This window comes from Girardinichthys multiradiatus, chromosome 3 (genome assembly GCF_021462225.1).
Source record: "Girardinichthys multiradiatus isolate DD_20200921_A chromosome 3, DD_fGirMul_XY1, whole genome shotgun sequence".
NCBI classification, from domain to species: Eukaryota; Metazoa; Chordata; class Actinopteri; order Cyprinodontiformes; family Goodeidae; genus Girardinichthys; species Girardinichthys multiradiatus.
Genome location: NC_061796.1, coordinates 31,496,879 through 31,519,030, shown reverse-complemented (window position 1 = coordinate 31,519,030; position 22,152 = coordinate 31,496,879). Strand labels below are relative to the sequence as shown.

The window sequence follows — 22,152 nt, the reverse complement described above, 5'->3', positions numbered from 1 at the left end:
CCTTCCACCTACACTGACAAACCAACCAAGGAGAAGCAACCAAAAGGCCCACGCTAACTCTGGAGGAGGTGCAGAGGTCCTCTGCTCAGATTTACCTTCCAGCGGGAACTACTATTATGGGTTTGGATCAAGGAATATTTAAGTTAGAATGGTCCAGTCAAAGTCTAAACTTAAATCAAGTCGAGCATTTGTTTAAAAAACTGATATTTTTTCTTATTCACAATTATGCACTACTTTATGTTGGTCAGTCAATAAAATACATTAAAGCTTGTGGTTATAATGTGTGAAAATGTGAAACAATTTGAATACTTTTGCCAGGCTCTGTAGATATTCTTGAGTTTGGTATCAACAGGCTGATGCAACTGATCTCTATTAAATACACGTGTCAATGTGCAACTCTTACAAAACCAGTAAAAATGTGTCATCACGGCAATAAACAAAAGACGTGAAAATCTTCCCTGCTGCTTTAAATATTCATATTACCTGAATGACATTTGCTCTATCCAAATCAATTGTTTTTCTCAGTACTGCTGCTAAGCAGTAAAGCTGTATTATTAACATTTCAGCTCAAACACACGAGGGTCCTGCCAACTAACTTATTGGATGAGGGTTTCTGTTTCTGTGAAATTCTCATCCAGATCCATTAATATCCTGGTGACTCATGGAGCCGTTTCTGGTTTTTCATTAAGTTTAAATATTTTTATAGTAAGTGGATGGCCATAAACTACCTGAAAGATCATTAAAACCAGAGGCACATTTTCTTGAATGTCCATTCAGATCAGCTGCAATGTTTTTGTTTCTTGCGTCCATCTTTAATGCAAAACAAGCATGTTTAATATGCAACCACTTTCAAGCAAAGTTTTATTGAAAAGATACTGCCTTCCATATAGACATCTAGAAAATGTCAATAAAAAATGAGAGTTGAAAAGACTTTTTTAGGGTCAATTTAGTAATAATTTTCAAGGCTACATAAGGACTGATCAACCATTTAGGATATGTCCATCCAGGGTCCGAATTGATGGCATATACATTTTCATTTTTGGACAAAAGTAACACTCTACAGTTTTTTGCGAGAGCCAGGGGCTAAAAATAAAAATTATTTTCTTTTGTTTTCTGGAAAACCAAAAGGTTAAAAAAGGCTGTTTTATAACAATTATTTGGGTTTAGAGGACCCGTAAAGCCAGGTTCACACTTAGGGTATTTTGGACAAAATAATTGGTAGTGAGAGAATCCTAAAAACAATTTTAATTTAAATTTTGAACTGGTGGAATGAGATCTCTGGAAAACAAGCAGTGTAATGGCTGCACCTACAGACGTCTGACTGTTTCTTTTTGTTGTGGTCAAAAATGTGGTTAATCACAGTTAATTTATTATATAACTATTATTCTTTCGCATAAGTCCATGTTAGTTTCAATAGTTCTTTTTCTCTTTATATATTAAACCATGATTTTTTTTTACATCTTTTGTATTTAACTCAGGCTATATTTGTCTGCTATTAAAATTAGTTTGATGACAGCATGTTCGATGAAACATTTTAAGTGTGAACAAAAAAGCAAAAACTGAAGAAATAACTAAGGGGGCAAATATTGTTTTACATCTCTGTTTCTGTTGGTAAAAAGAAAAACTTGATAGGCGGGTCTAAACTTGAGGACATGAAGTGCATTTTGTGTAACATCATGTCCTCTGTTCTGTGTTGTAGGTTAATTTTGCTGTGATGTAATTCTCATGTTTTATTTTAATTTTCCATATTTAATGATTCCCGGACCATCTTGGACAGCTCACTGCTGTGTGCCCCCAAGTGGTCAAATAATTATTATCTGAATTAATCAAAAAATAGATTATACTGCCCTTGCTGTTGGGACCACTTTAAGCATTCATGCTAAGGAGAGTGATTCTTCATCAGTGTAGACAGAGCGTCTAAGCTCTAAAGGGTCAGTGTTCTTTTTCAGGGGGCACAGAAAAAAGAATAAAACAAAAAAAAAAATAATTTCATGTATTAAGTGAGCCATAGAGCCACTCTGGAGCTGCAGGCCACACACCCTTGATCTAGAAGATGGAAATTGTGATCCTATCTCAATATGGTCGATGCTAAAAGTGCAACCTCTTAATTTTGAATTCATTGTTAAAGTAAAACTGTAAAGTAAAAAATTAAATTGGTCCAAGGGACCAATCAGTTACAGTTTGTGTGCAGGTGCATATCATCAAGGGAAAGTGATTTAGTATTACAGGTCCTTCTCAAAATATTAGCATATTGTGATAAAGTTTATTATTTTCCATAATGTCATGATGAAAATTTAACATTCATATATTTTAGATTCATTGCACACTAACTGAAATATTTCAGGTCTTTTATTGTCTTAATACAGATGATTGTGGCATACAGCTCATGAAAACCCAAAATTCCTATCTCACAAAATTTGCATATTTCATCCGACCAATAAAAGAAAAGTGTTTTTAATACAAAAAACGTCAACCTTCAAATAATCATGAACAGTTATGCACTCAATACTTGGTCGGGAATCCTTTGGCAGAAATGACTGCTTCAATGCGGCGTGGCATGGAGGCAATCAGCCTGTGGCACTGCTGAGGTCTTATGGAGGCCCAGGATGCTTCGATAGCGGCCTTTAGCTCATCCAGAGTGTTGGGTCTTGAGTCTCTCAACGTTCTCTTCACAATATCCCACAGATTCTCTATGGGGTTCAGGTCAGGAGAGTTGGCAGGCCAATTGAGCACAGTGATACCATGGTCAGTAAACCATTTACCAGAGGTTTTGGCACTGTGAGCAGGTGCCAGGTCGTGCTGAAAAATGAAATCTTCATCTCCATAAAGCTTTTCAGCAGATGGAAGCATGAAGTGCTCCAAAATCTCCTGATAGCTAGCTGCATTGACCCTGCCCTTGATAAAACACAGTGGACCAACACCAGCAGCTGACACGGCACCCCAGACCATCACTGACTGTGGGTACTTGACACTGGACTTCTGGCATTTTGGCATTTCCTTCTCCCCAGTCTTCCTCCAGACTCTGGCACCTTGATTTCCGAATGACATGCAGAATTTGCTTTCATCCGAAAAAAGTACTTTGGACCACTGAGTAACAGTCCAGTGCTGATATTTAATACATTTCCTGTTACATCCTGTTTTTGGTGTAAAAACCTATAACGTTAGTATGTAAGTGGAAGCTTTAAGTACATTTTTCAGGAAAGAAATTAGCTGGAAAACAGATGGTTAACAAAAAAGTACCTGAGTTGCGGTGTGGGTTCGGCAAGGTGTGTCCACTCAGCTCCCCAGAATGATGAGATGGATGGAGAAACTGCTGCTGTGAGGCCAGCAGGTGGGAAGGTTGGTATAGACTGTCCAAAGAGTGGAGGAAGTTCACCTAGAGGTAACAAAAACATTGCAAACTTCATACTGTAATTTACAAAGAAACACAGCTAATATAGAACATTCATTATAACTCAATCATCTAGACTCAGCTTTCCAGCTTTTGTTGCAAATAGTGTTTCAAAAGGTCATGGCTAAGGACTGAAGGCTTTTATGGATGTTGTTTGAGTGATGTTTCTCATTACCTCCAAAGTCAACTCATTGCTTGTGTATCTGCCATTCATCTCAGAGCACGACAGGCGGAACCGCCTCTCGAAGCGCGCAGAGCCTTTGGCCAGGCGGTATCGGACTGAGCGGAGGACGTCCTCGTACACAGAGATGGATTCAGCACCTGGAGGAGGCGGTAAGGAAAGAAGATGACAGAGCTAAGAAAACAGACAGGCAGTCAACACTGAGAAAGACACAGCAGAAGAAAGATATACCGTGCCTTGCAAAAGTATTCATACACTCTGAACCTTTGCACATTTTGTGACATTACAACTACAAATCTCAACATGTTTTGCTGGGATTTTATGTAGTAGACCAACATGAAGCAGCAAATTTTTGTGAAGAGGAAGAAAAGTGAAATGATTTTCCGACACAAAAACGTCAAAAGTATGGCATGCAGATGTATTCAGAAATCACCTAATCAGTAAAACATGAACATGAAACTATGTGTACTAGAAACTCTACATATCACCCTGGACCAAGGTGTAACACGGCGGTGGTCAAATCATGCTGTGGGACTGCTTTTCTCAGTAGGGTCAGTAGAGATGGATGGAACTGAATTCAGGTAAATACTAGAAGGAAAACTTGCCAGAGGTTGCAAAAGACTTGAGACTGGGGGTGGTGGTTCACCTTCCAGCAGAACCGTAACATAAAGCCAGCGCTACAGTGCTTTAGATCAAAGCATGTTCATGTGTGAGAATGGGCCAGCCAGCGACCAAACCTAATTCCAACTGAGACTTGAAAGTTGATGTTTCCAGATGTTCTCAGTCCGACAGAGCATGAACTGTTTTGCAAAGAAGAATGGAAAAGGTGGCCCTACATGTGGCCAAATACAAATGCACACCACACTTTTCAGATTTGCAAAATGATTAAACAAAAACAAGAAAGCCTTGTATCATTTTCCATCCACTTCATTATAATGCACAGCCTTTTGCTTATGCATCCCATAAGATCCAGATAAAATACACTGTATTGTACACAAAATTAGAAAAGGTTCAAATAATAAGCAGGTCTTTCTACTTAAACTGACCTCCAGCTTTAATTTGTGAATAAATTATATTGAACATTTGGTGTTGTGAATGGTAAATTCCTTTATTTCCATGCAGGAAAATGCATATAAAACGTGTTTTCAGGTGTAAGGAATAATGACCTTTAAATGCTTAGATGTTTGGTTTTTTTTTTATATTGCTGTTACCTTGTTGTTGCTACCCATCTATAGCACTATTACAAAGTCTTTAGTGATGTCTACATCTTTATAATTTGCTTCTAATTTATTTTTTTTTATCTTTCAAAGGGGATGATAGTTGTTCAGGCTCTCTGAATGACTTTGTTTCAATGGTTTTCTTTGGGCTTTGGCTGCTTTTCACTAAATTTAAGGTAATTCCCAAAGAGCTGTTAGCTGAAGAGGTCCTGTATCTTTGCTTGATTTAACTGCATCTTAAGGACAAGATCTCCAAATACTCTGACTATTGTCATGGCACTTGTCTTACAGAGAGACAGAGGAAACATCGCCAAAAACCACTTTAAAAATCAACAAGAAAGTCAGACATGACAAGATTCAAGATGCCTGCACAGTTTTGTTCTTCCTCCAGCATCTTCTATAAAAATGTATTACAGATCAGCATTACCTGTGATTGCGATGTAAGCTGTAGTATTGATGATTTCCAGTCCTCGCTCTCGCACAACGTCCATGTCTACCAGAAGCTCCTCCCTCTCTGGATTCAGCTCCTCCCCCAGTGGTTGCACCTCACATCCATCCAAAGTGTGAGCCACGGCATCAGACATCAGAGCTAAGAGGCCATGCAGAATATTAAGACAAACATGAACATTACTCTTTTTCAGTGAAATTTAAAAGAGGTTGACAGAAATATGAACATAAATCTCAATATTTTAGCTCCTGGGAGGGCTGACTCACCTCCACCTTCCATCCCCTGGGCAGCGGTGTTGACGGCATGCGACAGGGAACAGACAATCCGGAGCTCCGGGAAGAGGGGAACGCCACGGGAACCTTCAAACTCAGGGGCTGGACGGGCCAGATGTGGGCCAACCCCAGACAGAGAGATTTGAGGGGCATCAGGTTGGAGAACCACCAGGTACCCCTCCAGCTGTTTTAGAGACAAGCAGCTTTCCTCATTGAAACATCTAAAAGAGAATTACAGACAGACCAGACACTCATATTTATCTAACATCTTTGGAATTAAGTATCTATATTATAATTTATTATAGATTCTAAACAGATAAACCCATGAAATCAGACATATACAAGTCAATTTACACTTATTGAAACCTCTGGTAAAGATGTGTTAAAAAGCCCGACAATAACACATTTCTTTTGCAGTAGCAACATTTCACTATGAAAAATTCAGGATATACACACACACACACACAAGTTCATGTATTTTTGAGTGAAACCCAGCCAGACTGATGTTTTTGTTTTTCATTTCTCAGATGGGACTTTTTGAGTGTGCCCTCTTTGCATGAATGAGCCTGTTTTAATGTGATACAAAGCAATGAGACACTAACTGGTTCCGAAACGAAAGGTGAACAATTGGACAAGCCGGACCAAAAGTAAGGCATCTTTCACCATCCTACTGTTGGTGAATTATCCTGGTGGCTCAAAAAAGGTTTTGCTTCTCATGTTTGTTTTTCTCTTAAACTAAAATAGGTCATAGAAATGTGTGTTTCTCTTTGTTGCTGTGTGATGAACCTACCACCTGTCCAGGGTGTACCCTGCCTCCCGCCCATAGACTGCTGGAGATAGGCACCAGCTCCCCCGCGACCCACTATGGAATAAGCGGTAGAAAATGACTGACTGACTGAGGTCATAGAAAACTGAATTAGACCATTATAATAAACATTTCATTATATCAAAGAATTAAACAGACTCTTGAAAACTTTTAGGTTTCTTATAGAAACGACAATTTTTTTTAATTTTTTATAAACTGTTTTTTAATCAACAGTAGCTATTATTTTCTGTAGTTTTTGTTGATTAGTAGCAATGATGCACTGATTACTATTAGATGTGTTGTTTTGATCTCCAAATTTTCATTCAATGTTTACCTTTACAAAACATAAGACATCTCCCTTTCTTGGTAAATACAGTTAACTCAACAAAAATGTATAATTCATGCCTTACACACTAAAAATACTGATTACATTTTTAATAACCAGTCAGACAGATTGTACTGTGTTACACTGTGTTTCATTGTACACCAAAGAAACAAAGGACAGATACCCAGTAGTGTGATGGGCGTATAAGGCTGTTAATCCTTTCATTAGCTATTTAATTGTGGAAGAAACAAAAATCCCTTCAGTTATTTTTATTTTCCTTTCTTTTTTGTTTGTTTAAAAGGTCCTTATGGACCGGTGACAAGGGCAAGATAATTTTAAGATTAAACCGAAGATTCACGTATCAGTAAATTCAACTTTTGTTCCGGATACTGCAGCAGGTACTGACTAAATTAGGGAATTTTTCTTTGGCTTTAATTTTTAAAAAGCCCGCAGGCTTATGGGGAGGAGATCAAACCGATGCTGAACATGACTTCAGGCAAACCTCCCTGACAGCTCACTCCTCCTCTTCCCACGAGTCAACATCTTTAAACAGTCTGTGACATGCTAAATAAAATTTGCACAGTTTAACAGTATTAGTATATATTCTACTGGCTAAACTATGTCATCTTGATGTTAGGATTTAACTCGAAGCAGCTCTGCTGCAGAAAGCGATAGAGCAACATTGTGGCTAGATATAACAAAATGACCTTTTCCCCTGCTGTTTTTTCTCCTCAACCGTGTCGCCATTCATCGTGTCATGACGTTGAAAATAACAAATGTGCAACCAAAACATTTCTGTTGTTACAAATGTCAGAAATAGAGAAAAGAAACATCAAATCGGTGCCATATTGCTACTGTGTATGTACCCATTTGTCCTAAAATTCACCATCATATGTGAAAGGGCATTAAGCTGATTAAGTGGTGTAAGTCTGTGTGCTATATATCCACTATCAGAGTAAGCAGCTGCTTCTATCAGCCTCTCCAGAAGGGCCTGCTGTTCAGCCATCTGGGTGACTCCTGGGCTCAAATCAGTCTAATTTTCACACATGCAATAAAACATGGCAAAGTAAAGAAAAAAATAACTCTTCCTGAGCAGAAAGCAAAGGAGTAAAAATCTTTCCTTGCCCTTGAATCCTGGTGTCTTTAAACCATTAGTGAAAAAAAACCTTGGATGCATGGATTCATAATTATCTTAATCTTATAAAAACATGCAACTAGTGTCCAAAGATAGCAATGAGAATATCTGCACAGGATGGTATAAGTGAAACAAACAGCAAATCTAATATATATATGTATATATATGCACTGCTCAAAAAAAATAAAGGAAACACTTAAACATCACAATATAACTCCAAGTAAATCAAACTTCTGTGAAATCAAACTGTCCACTTAGGAAGCAACACTGATTGACAATCAATTTCACAGCTATTGTGCAAATGGAATAGACAACAGGGGGAAATCTTTGGCGATTAGCAAGACACTCAATAAAGGAGTGGTTCTGCAGGTGGGGACCACAGACAACGTCTCAGTACCTATGCTTTCTGGCTGATGTTTTGGTCACTTTTGAATGCTGGTGGTGAGACAGACTCTATAACCCACACAAGTGGCTCAGGTAGTGCAGCTCATCCAGGATGGCACATCAATGCGAGCTGTGGCAAGAAGGTTTGCTGTGTCTGTCAGTGTAGTGTCCAGAACCTGGAGCCGCTAGCAGGAGACAGGCCAGTACACCAGGAGATGTGAAGGAGGCCGTAGGAGGGCAACATCCTTCAGCATGACCGGTTTGGCAGTGGGTCAGTAGTGGTGTGGGGTGGCATTTCTTTGGAGGGCCGCACGGCCCTCTATGTGCTCGCCAGAGGTAGCCTGACTGCCATTAGGTACCAAGATGAGATCCTCAGACCTCTTGTGATGACCATATGCTGGTGTGGTTGGCCCTGCGTTCCTCCTAATGCAGGACAATGCTAGACCTCATGTGGCTGGAGTGTGTCAGCAGTTTCTGCAAGATGAAGACATTGAAGCTATGGACTGGCCCGCCCGTTCCCCAGACCTGAATCCGATCGAGCACATCTGGGACATCATCTCTCGCTCCATCCACCAATGTCACGTTGCACCACAGATTGTCCGGGAGTTGGCGGATGCTTTAGTCCAGGTCTGGGAGGAGATCCCTCAGGAGACCATCCACCGTCTCATCAGGAGCATGTCCAGGCGTTGTAGGGAGGTCATACAGGCACATGGAGGCCACACACAATACTGAGCCTCATTTTGACTTGTTTTAAGGACATTACATCAAAGTTGGATCAGCCTGTAGTCTGTTTTTCCACTTTAATTTTGTGTGTGACTCCAAATTCAGGCCTCCATTGGTTAATAAATTTTATTTCCATTGATGATTTTTGTGTGATTTTGTTGTCACCACATTCAACTTTGCACAGAACAAAGTATTCAATGAGAATATTTCATTCATTCAGATCTAGGATGTGTTATTTGAGTGTCCCTTTATTTTTTTGAGCAGTGTATATATATATATATATATATGTATATATATATATATAGGTGTTAGATTATCATTGGTGTTAGTGTTTTTAACATTTCCTTGTCCATTTATGTTCTTACTATTAGATAGGAGTCGCCTCACTATTTCATTCATTTGTTTAGCTTCCTAGTTTATTCTAGTATTCTTTGTATTCTTTATTTCATGTTAGATCTCTGTTAGATATTTCTCTTGGGTTTTCTTCTATCCCTGTGTAGCTCATTCAGGTTAATTAGTCTCTCTCCATCAGCTCCCTGCTTTTACTCTATCTCAGCTGTTCCACATTTTTTCCTGATTACTCACATCTATGTCATTCTCCACACGTCAATCAAATATAATCTCTCTGATTCTCATTGTTCTCCACTGGATCCTTGCGCTACCTGCTACAATGTGCTACCTGTTGCTTCCCCCTCATATTACCCGTTTCTCCATCCATGCTCCATATGCGCTGGCATTTGCAAACTGTAATCTGACTTTAGGAATAATGACTTCTTCCTTCCTAAGTGACTTTTCAGCCCATGTTGGCCCAGGATTTGTTTCACTGTGGAAAAGGACACTCTCTTACCAGCTTTAGTCAGCAAGGATTTCTTTTCTGTTCTGGGGTTGAAACACGTTCATCTCTAGGACACAGAACCTGGCTTTGGAGGTCCACAATTCTCTTCCTGGTAGCTTGATTGATGGTTTTTGGCCACCCAAGGAAGCAGTATGTTTGAGGGGCTGCCTTAAAATACGTCCACAGGTGTGACTTCATTTAACTCAACAGAGGCTTACTAAGGCATGACATGTGGGCTTTCCCTAATTGTTTAAAGGCATTGTGTAAACCTCCAAATCTGAAAGTAATTACATTTCCTTTTTAAAAACTCCTCTCTATCATTATTTTAACACTTAGCATGCAGAAATAATTTTGGTAATACTAACTGACCTAAAGAAAGGAAATGTTTAGTCTGATTTATTGTCAGAGACAGTGAGAAAAAATTGTTATTTATAAAAAAACGTTTTGATGCACTGTGTGCAAATATTTGGCTTCAAATGTAACCCTTCTAACCTCTTCAATAATTCAGTTTCACTTATAATTTGAGACAAATGTGTTTGATATAAACTATATTGTGTGTGATATGGCCCCTTTTTATACGTTGAGCACCTATTCCTTTAAAGGTCTCTGCATGACTTTCATTTTCATAGTAGTTATCTGTATTTGATCTATCCCCTTTTTGCTGCTTTACGTGTCAAAAATCCTGTTTTAAGAGCACTCAGGGGACAAATGTTTCCTTTTTACAATCAAAAGACATGCTTAGTTTGTTGGTAAATGTCCCTTCTACATTCAGTAATTGTTGTGGGGAAACTCTAAAAATTATCTGAATAAAAAAAAAAAAAAATAAAAAAAATAAACATTTTTATTCATAATTGGGTTCTTCTACCTGAGGGAAGTGGTGAGCTTGAGGGGACGGACTCCAGGGGTGGCAAAGCGAAGCGAGTTTCTGTAGGTGACCTGCTGAACAGCACGGTTGAAGCTTTCGATGTCATCTCCCTCCAGCACCAGGACAGACTGACTTGGGTTCACGTGGACCTGGAAGTTAATTTAATCAAAATATGTATCATAGAAGTTACCCTCCATGAAACCAATTAAGCATTCACTCTTATTAAGGTCACTTTAGAGCAATCTATTGATGGAACAGTGATGATATAGTGCCTTGCAAAAGAGTTCACACCCTGTGGTCTTTTAAACATTTTGACACATTAATACAACCAAAATATCCAGTTAATTTTTTTGTAGAAAATAAGTGTAAAGTAGATGGAAGTTATATATGGTTTTTATAATTTTTCATAAATAAAAATCTGAAAAGTGTGGAATGCATTTGTGTTCAGCTACCTGTATTCTAATACCCTAAAATAAAATCCAGCAAAACCTACAGCCTTTGGAAGTGACCTAATTAATAGTATCATAACCTGTCTCTGTAACAGTATAATTACAGTTGTTCTGTGAAGGTCTCAGGGGTTTGTTTTTCACACAGCAAACATGTGGAAGAAACGGCTCTGGTCAAATGAGACCATAATTGAACTCCTTGGCCTTCATTCAAACTGCTATATGTGTCACCCTGAACACACCATCCCCATGGTAAAACACAGTGGTGGCAGCATTGTGCTTTGGGGATGCTTTTCTTCAGTGGGGACAGGGAATCCAATCAGAGCTGATAGGAAAATGGGTAGAGCGAAATACAGGACAATGTGAAACCAATAGGACAATGCCCTGAAACATACAGCCAGAGCTACAATAAAATGGTCTAGATCAAAGCATATTCATGTTACAATGGCCCAGTCAAAGTCCAGAACTTAATCCAATTGAGAATCTGTGGCAAGACTTGAAAACTAATGTTCAAAGACACTCTCCATCCAATCTAATGGAGTTTGAGCTATTTTACAAAGAAAACTGGGCAAAGATTTTAGTCTTACGGTGTGCAAAATTGGTAGTTGAAGTATGGTTATTACAAAGTACTGAGTTGAGGGTTGAATGTAAATGGATGCCTCACTTCACACATTGTTTTTAGTGAAAACTTCTAAAACTGTGCATAACTTGCCCTTCAGAGGTATAAATGTTTTTGCAAGGCACTGCTCTGGCAGTGGCTAAATAATTAGAACACGGCAAATGCATTTAATACATCTTAAGATAATTTTTTTAATAAACGTTTTATCCAAACAAAACAAAATCCCGAACTTTGGGTATTTTGTATGTTTATCACTCCCTCTGGCAGCAAACACAGTTCTGACAATCTACAGCTTTCCCAGGGCTTTACCTTCATCCCAGAACCCAGAGTCTCCAGGTCTCCAAAGTCCAGCCCCTCCCTGCAGGCGTACAAGCACTCCACCACGCTGTGAGGCTCCACGCTACCAGGACGCACCGTCACCCCCGACAACAGGCCGTGGTAACCACCCACGTACTTCACTAAAGTGCAAACACGAGTGCTATCACTTCATACAGCTTGTAATTTCCACGTTGTTGTTCCAACAGTAAGGCCAATCAGCTGAGTGTTTCTTTGAAACAATGAGGTCACCTGAGTCTTTTCCTTCTGGGATTGTGTTGTTTAGTATCTCCTTCTGCTTCTCTTCAGGCTCTACGGGGAAAACCACAGAGGCAGAAAAACAGACAAGTTGTACTTAGAAAGACTCTTCAATGGAGCGGGGTATGAACAGACAGAAGGTGAAAGACACATAGAAAGCAGGAAATACACAGTAACAAAATAAATATCACAACATGCAGAAGTGAGAAAACTGCGGTGGATTATAAAAATGCAACATCTCCTCATTATCTGGCAGTAGCTGCCACCATGCAGGCAGCTGACACTGTGGATGAAACACTGAACGTGTGTGTGTCTTTTCTATGGTAATTGGCAGCCAGAACTTCCCATTTTAACGAGCGGTTCTGCTGTAAGTGGCTCATAGCTGTCTTCCCCCTGTGTTGTTCTGTTGCTCTAAATAATTGATAAGTCATTTATATTATTAGACCTTAAAGACACGACGCAGCAACCACACTGAGTAAAATGGGGAGCACGATGTAATATGTCTCCACGGTCCGTCTTGAGACGCCTCATGGGTGGCTTCAGGACGCGCAGCTGGCCATCTTTGGTGGTGATATTTGATTAAAATGACATTTCAGCTTTGGAGGAATGTAAAAATGAAAATGCATCATTAAGCTGAAAGGAATAACTTACCCCAGCAAGCACCGATGAGCATCCTCTGTCGGGCTGCGGGGTTCGGGATGGCTCCGTTGTCATGGATGAGGGCAGGGTCAAAAGTGACGCCGTCCACATACAGCGTCACTGATGGGAACTGGACACTGAGGGACAGGTGATGCCATTCGCTGTCACACACCTGTTGGATGGATATAACACAGAATAAATATGATCCACCGGAAGATCTGACAGATCTGAGAAAACATTTGAGCTTTTTTGTTTTCAATTTTAGTTAAAGAACTTCTCTGCCAGACAAAAAAGAAAAATGTATTCTGGGCAGCTGCATTATGATTGCTGAATGTTTGGACATGCATGCTTGAGGAAAAGGTTTTATCTTCTTTATTCACAGTAATAACTTAAATGTTAGCATTCGCTTAGGGCTCACAAGATAAATCAGAGAGGTTGGGAGATGATTATTAAAGAAATAAACAAGAAACGATAAAAATACTATTATGCTAATTGTTTTAATTTTAATTTCCCAACTATTAGGCAGCTTATACATCTATTAGGGGATTAGTGTAATAGTGACAAATTATACAGTACTGTGCCAAGGTCTAGAGTCATCCCAATTTTCTTATATTTAGGAAGCATTACTGCAGGGTTACCACCAGATATTTACCATATATTGACGTTCAACTGCTTTAATAGTAATCAGATCTCATTGCCTTTACGTTTTCACTATCAGGAAACAAAAAAACGCAGATAATGGTTTTCTGATTTCAAGAGTGTGTCATGGGGCTCTTTCCCAACTTTTTTGACATCTTGACTAAAATATATTCTGTTAGAGGACTCTTAAATAAGGGTTAGATTATCCTACATTAAACGTAGATTATTTAACAGTTTGTAAATATTATGTCTTTATTTCATTTGTGGACAAATGCGTTGATGCTTGAAAGCTAATGAATTTAAAGTTGAGCCAAAAAATTGTCAAATTTCCCTTTTTCAAATTTTTTCTGAGTTTGGATTCTGTCAGTAAAACAAAAGCCAAAATACTGATGGGCAAAATTGTTAAAATCAAGTGGTGTGGTAGCAAATCAAAGATAAAGCATGCCATTTAGATTTTAAAAAGCCCAATTCACTGTTATTTAAAGCATTATTAGATTTTTGTTCTTTAGAAAATTACAAGGACATTCAGTCTGGAAAATCAAACATTTCACCATTCATAATTACATTTTTTCCTTACCCATCCATTTTTTCCAGAATTTTCAAGGAGGCATATGAACCCAGTTCTTGTAATATTTTAAATAGCACTTTGCAAGTAGCTCTCCAGGCATTCTGAAGGTTTTTCAGATGCATTCCTGAGATTTTGACAGCTTTGTCACTCATTTTTAGTCCAGCACCTGAAAGTTTTCAGACTTTGTCAGCGGTCTTTCACACAGAGACAACTTGTTTCAATTTCTTTAGAGGAAAAGATGAAAAAAACACCAAGGTTCACTAGTTTTATTTTATCTCCAACAAAGCGATTCCGAAAGAGCAACTAGTTGGAACATTTTCATACAGCAGATGTCTTCAGTTGTAGGTTTTTCAGTTTTGTATTACTTTTGTATACCAGTTTCATCAAGTACATCAAGTTCTGTCACATCTGATCAGTATGTATGTCACTAATGAAGTGCCCAATTTTGTGTAGGATGTAAAATGTACAGTCTGAAACTGAATCAGATGAAGGTGTGTTACATTTGCCATGAAGTCTCCATCTCCAAAGTAGCATATCTTCGTACACCTCTGAAACCTTTCCTCTGCTGTAGACTCTTTACACTTAACATGACTTTCCTCAATTATTTAGTCAAGTTCAGATACAGGACTGAAGCAGAGAAGAAAAAGCTGCAAAATTCCATTGAAAAAATATAAAAGATTTAAAAAAAAACCTTCAAGGACTCATGATAATGATAAAATACAACAGAAAGGGCTGGCTCAACTGAAGGAAAACATTTGTACAATCTGTTAATCCCACCACTGAGACTAAATTAGGCATTTCCTTTCAGTAAAGATCCAAACGCAAGAATGAGGCGCAAGAAAAATACTTGCTTAAATATACTTTCCTAATTTCTCTGAATGTTTTTTTTAATTCTTAGTTATTCTAAACATTTGTTTAGATTTATTGATATAAACAGAAGCAAAAGACTGAAAGAATGGCAAGGGAATCATAAAGATAAGGGTGGGGAGCCTGGAGAAAGACTGGGGTAACATGATAACGTGGGGCAGACAGAAGGCTTTAACAAATCTCCCCTTTATCAGCTCAGCTTCTTAATCCCACCAACTTCAATCTGTTTGAGACCAAAGCTTTAATCTAAACTAACTCCCTACTCCAAAAAACAAGTCACACATCAAAACATAAAACCACAGGAACACAACCGCTCTTATCAATATTCAGAAGTTAACTTCTCGTTTTTATGTACTCTGATGAGCTAATAATGCCCTTAAATTAATGTTAATGATGATTATATTTCAATAAACAGCATCTGACACATTTATTGGCAGCCCAGGTAAAAATGTGTAAAAAGAAAACTTCTGCAGGATCCACTGGATCACAGGTGTCAACCTCTAATTCTTAAGGGCCTGTGTCCGGCAACATTTATATGACCTGAATCAAATAATTAGGGTATTAGCAGGACTATGAAGAACCTGACTTCTTGCTTGGGAGGCAATTTAGCTTTTTGATTCAGGCAGGCTGGATCAGGGACACATCTAAAAGTTAAATGACGTTTGACACCCCTACTATAGAGTCCTGGGTTCTCTTATGCCCTCTTCTCTTCAGCCAAATTTTGGACCATTATCCTATTGAAAGACCCAAGGATTTAAATGAACTCTGTGGGTTTTTTTTATGCAGTGTGTATAAACATTTGGTTTTAATGGTTTATGTTTATGTTAGTATGTTTCTGCCCAAAAGCTCACTTTTGGCCACATCCGAGTAAACCAGGCAATTTCCAGTAAAAGTCCCAACAAAATGTTTACATTTGTGATGGCAGGACAGCGTAAATAATGACAAGCAACTTGAGCAGTTAGCTTTTGAGATTGTTTCTTCTGCCTCACTAATCTGCTCACTTTGGGTTAGGGAGTTGTAGGAAGATAAACTTGGGTTCACATCCAGCCTAGCGGCCATCAGGTCTCAGAGTCGCATTATATTTATACCCCAGGGAAACAAAGTTAAGGTAACAAGGTACAAAACATTTAATCAGTTATCTTTTAACACTGGATTTCTTTCCTCACTGAACCAATTTAGTCAAAAGGTCGATTTTTAAAAATGTCCAATGTGAGATTATCCTACTGGAATAAAAGATTAATTTCCTTTAAGACTTTTTACCTGGGGTGCTAATAAATGTGGCCAGGTGCTTCACAGATGCACTGAAGGTTGACGATTTTGAGGAATGGCTGTATATGAAAACCTATTTAGCCATTTAGAATTGATATGACTTTATGCTGACATTGTGCAGCAATTTCCTAAGAATTAAATCTTTAAAAATGCCAATCAGCTGAGAATATACGTGAACAGTGCAGGTAATAAATACGTTGATTACTTGCTGATTGCAGTGGCTGCTTAACTATTTGCTTTTGCATGCCCTTGTACTATTTTCTGTTTATTTGTTGTGGTTATGAAGAAGGAAATAGAAAAACAGTGATTTTATCAGGCCGAGAGCTTCATCCTTCCTCATTGATTAAAACACTGCCGCTGCAGATTTTTTTTATTGCATCCTAATGGTTTCACAAACATGAAGGAAATGATTAATTGTGGCTAAAACTGCTGATAATCCTCTTCCTATGATGAGAAATATGTGTAAGATAATGAAACCGGCAACTAAAGGCAAATATCTCTATATTCAACTGAGAATGAATGTCGAAAATGGAAAAGAAAGCTCTGTGGTCGATGCACAAATTGAATTCTGTCTTGATTTCTATTATCCTTTCACAGGTAGATAATTGCACAATCTGTTAGTCAGACTACAGCTTCAAAAGACAGATGGTGCACACAGCATAAAACGTTTAAATTAGGCAGTTACTCTATATAAAGCTTTTGAGGTAAGAAGGGAAATAGGTTCTATCTTCATACTGCACCATGTTACATCAAAGATTATGCATTAAGCACGCTGCAGAAAGGAAATTAACTACTAAACTTCCTCAGTTTCAGTTAACATTTAAGACTGAAAAAAAGGGAAACAATTAAAAATGTGGGAATAGGATTTCCACCGGTACCTGCTCCAGCTTCCAAAGGAACTTGACAGGCCGTGCGGCCGAGACATCGGGCCAGTAGAAGAGGGAGAGGCGGCAGCCGTGGACAGAAAGTGAATAATGGGAGTAAGAGTCATCTGTTGAGCAGAGAAATAAAATGATAACTGTTGGATCCATTGCTTTGGGGAATAAAGACACCTATTGACTTGCTTTAGACCTGAACAGTCTGAATTTATTTGCAGCAGAAGGGTTGTGTTTCAATCCAAGTTGCTCATGTAAATCAAACATGAGTAATTTTTTTATTCTATTTTAGGCTTGATTAGTGGGAGTTTTAATGTGTCCAGCAGAAGCAGCTAAAACACTTGTTTGGCAAAGTTTTGATTCACATGTATTGACCTTTAAATTAACAGTTTTTACACTAAATTGTAATGAAAGCATTGAAATTCCTCCAAAACCACCTCATCATTAAAATCCCAGAGATTAAACACACCGTTCTTGACGGTGCTGCACACAATAGTCTCCTCCTCTTTGCGATTTCCTCTGGACTGAGGAGTTGATGGCTGAATGTTGGTGGCGCCCCTTCGCATCCACAGCTGGAGGGTGAAGTGATCGCCCGACAGAGCAGACACAATCAAATCGGGAACCACCGCAACGTGACTCGACCCATTGAAGGAGAACACCAGAGAAGAATCGGAAGAAGGGAGAGTGGGCAGAGCCGAGGTCCAGTTGGCTGCCGGAGACGGAGGCGGGAGGAGGTCCACTTCGCCCCTGACGGCACCTGATAAAAAATTAGGAAACACCTCAACAAAATTATATGTTTCCTTTTTAATGTTTTTCTTTCTTTTTCTTATTGAAATATATATATATATATATATATATATATACACATATATAAATATATATATTTACTTCCAGTTTAATATGATTTTTGGATCTAAACTGAAAACCTACCACACAATCAACCTACCACACAATCTGCGAACAGAACGGTCGGAGTAGCTGTCTCTGTCACAGCCCTTCCCAATATGGCCGGTCTGGAGCTCTACGGTGGCCTGGATGTTCCACACCGTTTCTTCGCATGTTTCCAAATGCAGGCTCGGGAACAGGGGAATGCTGCCTGACCCGGGTGTATACTCCACACGCTTTGTCCATCCTTAAAAAAAACACACACACACAAAATAAAACTGGATCAGAACTTCGCATTTTAACACACTGGGATCAAACTGGATGGGAGGCTTTGAAAATCAAACAAATAACATAACCCTGTCTATGAAAACAGAAAGCGACATTTTGAAAATTAGGCAAAGATTGCATTAAAATGAAAATAACATGAAGACAAGACATCAAAGCTTAAAAAATGTTAGTTCATTTTGAAAACTATGACAGCTTTGCTGAATCTTTTGCATTACGATGAATTTTATCACCTCTTGTTTTAACCACAATCTGGTTGTAATTAAAATAATCAAGATCTTTCATAGATCTTTCATTTTATACACATACTGACACAGACTGACACAGGGGAGTTCATTGGTCTCTTTTTGTGAGTTTACAGGAATGATTTATCCTGATTTACAGAATTCCTTCGTCCATAATCTTAAAATTACTTTAAGAAATCTTTGTAGTTTTATTGTCATAACCAGTTTTTTACTGTGATGTCACTTATCCTATACAGTGTATAATCTAAAATGTATAGTCAAAGTGTACGTTAAAGGTTTAAGCTGCAAGAGCCGTCATTGTTTTTGAGTTTTCTCTTTGTTTTTTCTTTAGATAGAAAGTATGCTTGTCCCAATGGTTAGATGAGGGCAACAATTAAGCTGATGCTGAAATTAGCTTTATGCTCTCTTGCTCTTCTTTCTGTCAATAAAAAAGTACTCATTGATTCTGGGTCTTTTTCTGGGTCAAAGCTATCGAAAGTGCCATTGCTATCATTACTTTTGAGTATTTGCTTTGTTTTTAACATAGAAGGCTTTCCTGGCACAATAATTAATTGTTTGCCTGTGTGTCTCTGCAAGATGAAGCCATCGACAGAGGTGTTGCTGCCATTAACTGTGTATATTCTCTCAGTTTTATCCTTTACAAAGAGAATACTCCTGGCTCAATGATTCTGTTTAACTGTCTTTTTTCTGAGCCAGAAATATTAGTTTTCTAGTCCTAGCTCAGCGATTCAGTGTTCGTTTATGTTTTTCTCCTGTATGGAGCCAATAACAGCTATTGCTGGCATGAACTTTGTGTTCCCTGTTTTTATTTCCCATATAAAGTGGAGCTAGCTTAGTGACACTGCAATTGGTTGTCTCCTGTTTCCTGGATAGAGAAACTGAAGGAACTATTGCCAACATTAAATGCCTAAATGTATATTGTACTTTCCTATAGAAGAAACTCCTAACACAGTGTTTGCCAGTGTTTGTCTTTTCTTTCCTCTCAACCTCCTTTCTGTCATGGTAAATTACCAAAATCATACTTAGACTGGTTAAACGCGATGTTTCTTCCCATTAAAAGGAAAGAGTTCCTCTCCACTTTTGCCACATGCTTGCACAGGACGAGGAATTGCTGTAATGTTAATGACTCAGTGCAACTGACTGGGCTTCCATAGATTTACAAAATGCTGTAAAATGATCTTCCCAAACTGACTACATCCTGTTGAATTGGACGGTATATAACTAGATATGAATCTGCCTACATGATTGGATTGTACTGGGCTGATTTGGATGGATATAAACTGAATTTGGACCAAATTGGATTCTATATAATTGGAGGTGAATTAGATGTGTGTTTGCATAAGGTGCCTTGAGATGATATTTGTATTGAATTGGTGCGATACAAATACATTTAAAGGAGTTGTATTTAATTTAATTACCGCCTTGTATTATTACTAGGACTTAAGACCATCTATATGCAACACAGCTCGTGATTTAATGATGCAACCATGATTAAGCCAAATAGCTGCCCACACAGTTTCTAACTCAGAGTGGAAATTGCATCCAAAAATCATTGAATGAAAAAAGTAAATCACACAACTACTAACGCCTCCACAGAGTTACTCCAGAACAAAAACCAGGACAGGAAAAAAGATCAATTACCGATCCAGCCGGGTTTGCAGGACGGCTTGACCGTGACAACAACCTGGGCGTCAGCCTGAGCGCGATTCTTCCCACAGTCGAAGGCGGTCACCCAGAAGGTGTGAACACGCTGGCGCTTTGAATCCAGAGGCTCAGTGTTCTTGATGTTACCTAGGAGACAGAATGACAAAGAAAGAGGAATGACATAATGAGACAAATAGAAATAGAAATGGAGGATTAGTCACCAACAACGAGCTTATTCAACTCAGTGAAAAAACTCCTGGAACTACACATGTGTGCTGACAGAGTCAAAATGGGGTTTAAAGCTTCACTTTCAGGGCAAAAGCAGGAAGATGAATAACACCAAGCAGGATAAAAACAAATGGGTTTTTCCTGCTTTTATAGATAAGGGTGAACAAAGTGAATATCTGTGAAGGGCTGACAGCACTCTACATGCTGCCTGATAAACAGCAGGTAGGGAAAAGAAGATGCTTTGACACGAAGAGTTAAGAAACAAAGGTGGAAACAGAAGAGCCATTCCAAAAATAAAAAGAAGACAGCACAATGGGAACAATAGATCTCTGTGTTACTGTATGAAAACAGAAAGAAGCCACTCATCCTCTGTAGAGCCCTTCTAGATCAGGAAAATTCTGCAGAGTCATGCTATAATAGGTTCTCCTCAACTACTGGGTCACGTTACCAAACTGGCACAACTGAGCCCCGACTGTGCAACACTGGACTGTAAAATCCAGAGAATTAAAAGAGCCAGAAACAATAAGAGATGATATATTAAACAAAACAGCTGTAGTATAGATTTAACAGAACCAGAACACAAAGTCCGCCCCACAAGGTCTACTTTAACACTTTTTTGTTTGTACCTAGGATTTTAAATCTATGCAATTCTGCAATAAATTGAGAGATTCTAACCATTTTGCTTGCAAACCTGAAGTTTTTTTCATATTTTCACACTGAACGTTGAAAGTCCTGTTTGCCGTTTGTCCCAAGCCATTAAAGGTCAACATGGAGACATGTGAAATGAGATGCTCTGGTCAACTGACATATTATATACATACCAAATGCTAATTATGGTGGAAAATAAACACTGTGCATAGCCCAGTGTGGTTTTATTGGATTTTATTAAGCATTATAGGAATAAAGGGGGCTAAATGCACAGAAAAAAGAAGTAAAAACCATGTAGCATTTTCCTTCCACTTCACAGTGATGCACTAGTTTGCATTTGTCTATCAAATAAAATCATAATAAATTACACTGAAATGTGTAATTGTAATCTGTAAAATGTGGAAAGGGGTGTGAATATTTTTGCAAAGGACAGTAAATATGTTAGTACAACATGCAACTGCAGGATGTGCACCATCTCACCATCGTTGTCAATGGCAAAGGGCACATTGGGAGTGATGATGTCATAGAAACAGATCTGGCTGTACTGCGGGGAGCAGTCGGCGTCCAGGGCCTCCACGCGCACGATCCGGTCGAACAGACGCCCCTCTGGGACCGAAGCCTCGTAGCGACGCTCCACAAACACTGGGGAGAACTCGTTGACGTCGTTCACACGAACATGCACAGTGGCCCTGAGGGAAGGGAAGGAGAAGTGGGAGGCCAAGAAGCAGAGAGGTGAGGAACACACTGCACATCTACTGGCTGCCGGTATTGAAAAATGGATGGAGAACATCTAACTTGTGGGATTTCTTGCTGTTGACTCCATCAGGTCCCTCTCCACAGTCGTAAGCCTGGATGGTGAAGCTGTGCTCCCGCTGGCTCTCACAGTCCAGCGGCTCCTTTGACCGGACCAGACCCTCACCGGTGGAGCGATCCAGAACCACAGCTTCAAACTGGACTGAACCGGAGCCCGAGGGGCCATTATGAACCCGAAATCCACAGATTTCACCTGGGTTGAGAAATCACCTATTAAAAAAAATAACTAAACATGACATTATATAAAGGTTATTAAAATCCCTCTGATTTCAAAGAAGCCACTCATGGTTTCTTTTTTATTTTGTCCAGCTTATTGCAACACCTTCCT

At 38.9% G+C, this 22,152-nt stretch overlaps 1 protein-coding gene across 1 annotated transcript in view; it reads right to left on the bottom strand.

Annotated features, from left to right (window-relative positions):
- The window catches only part of clstn3 (calsyntenin 3), a 39,476-nt gene that overhangs the window by 1,402 nt on the left and 15,922 nt on the right, over window positions 1-22,152 (bottom strand). The window contains exons 4-17 of the mRNA XM_047361086.1: window positions 21,807-22,017; window positions 21,492-21,700; window positions 20,133-20,282; window positions 18,023-18,208; window positions 17,546-17,833; window positions 17,080-17,192; window positions 12,871-13,030; window positions 12,214-12,273; window positions 11,956-12,104; window positions 10,582-10,730; window positions 5,504-5,730; window positions 5,217-5,378; window positions 3,567-3,712; window positions 3,241-3,376 (exon numbers count right to left, since the gene is read on the bottom strand). Coding sequence (XP_047217042.1) covers window positions 3,241-3,376; window positions 3,567-3,712; window positions 5,217-5,378; window positions 5,504-5,730; window positions 10,582-10,730; window positions 11,956-12,104; window positions 12,214-12,273; window positions 12,871-13,030; window positions 17,080-17,192; window positions 17,546-17,833; window positions 18,023-18,208; window positions 20,133-20,282; window positions 21,492-21,700; window positions 21,807-22,017 — 2,346 coding nt within the window. The remainder of the gene's footprint in view (window positions 1-3,240; window positions 3,377-3,566; window positions 3,713-5,216; window positions 5,379-5,503; window positions 5,731-10,581; window positions 10,731-11,955; window positions 12,105-12,213; window positions 12,274-12,870; window positions 13,031-17,079; window positions 17,193-17,545; window positions 17,834-18,022; window positions 18,209-20,132; window positions 20,283-21,491; window positions 21,701-21,806; window positions 22,018-22,152) is intronic.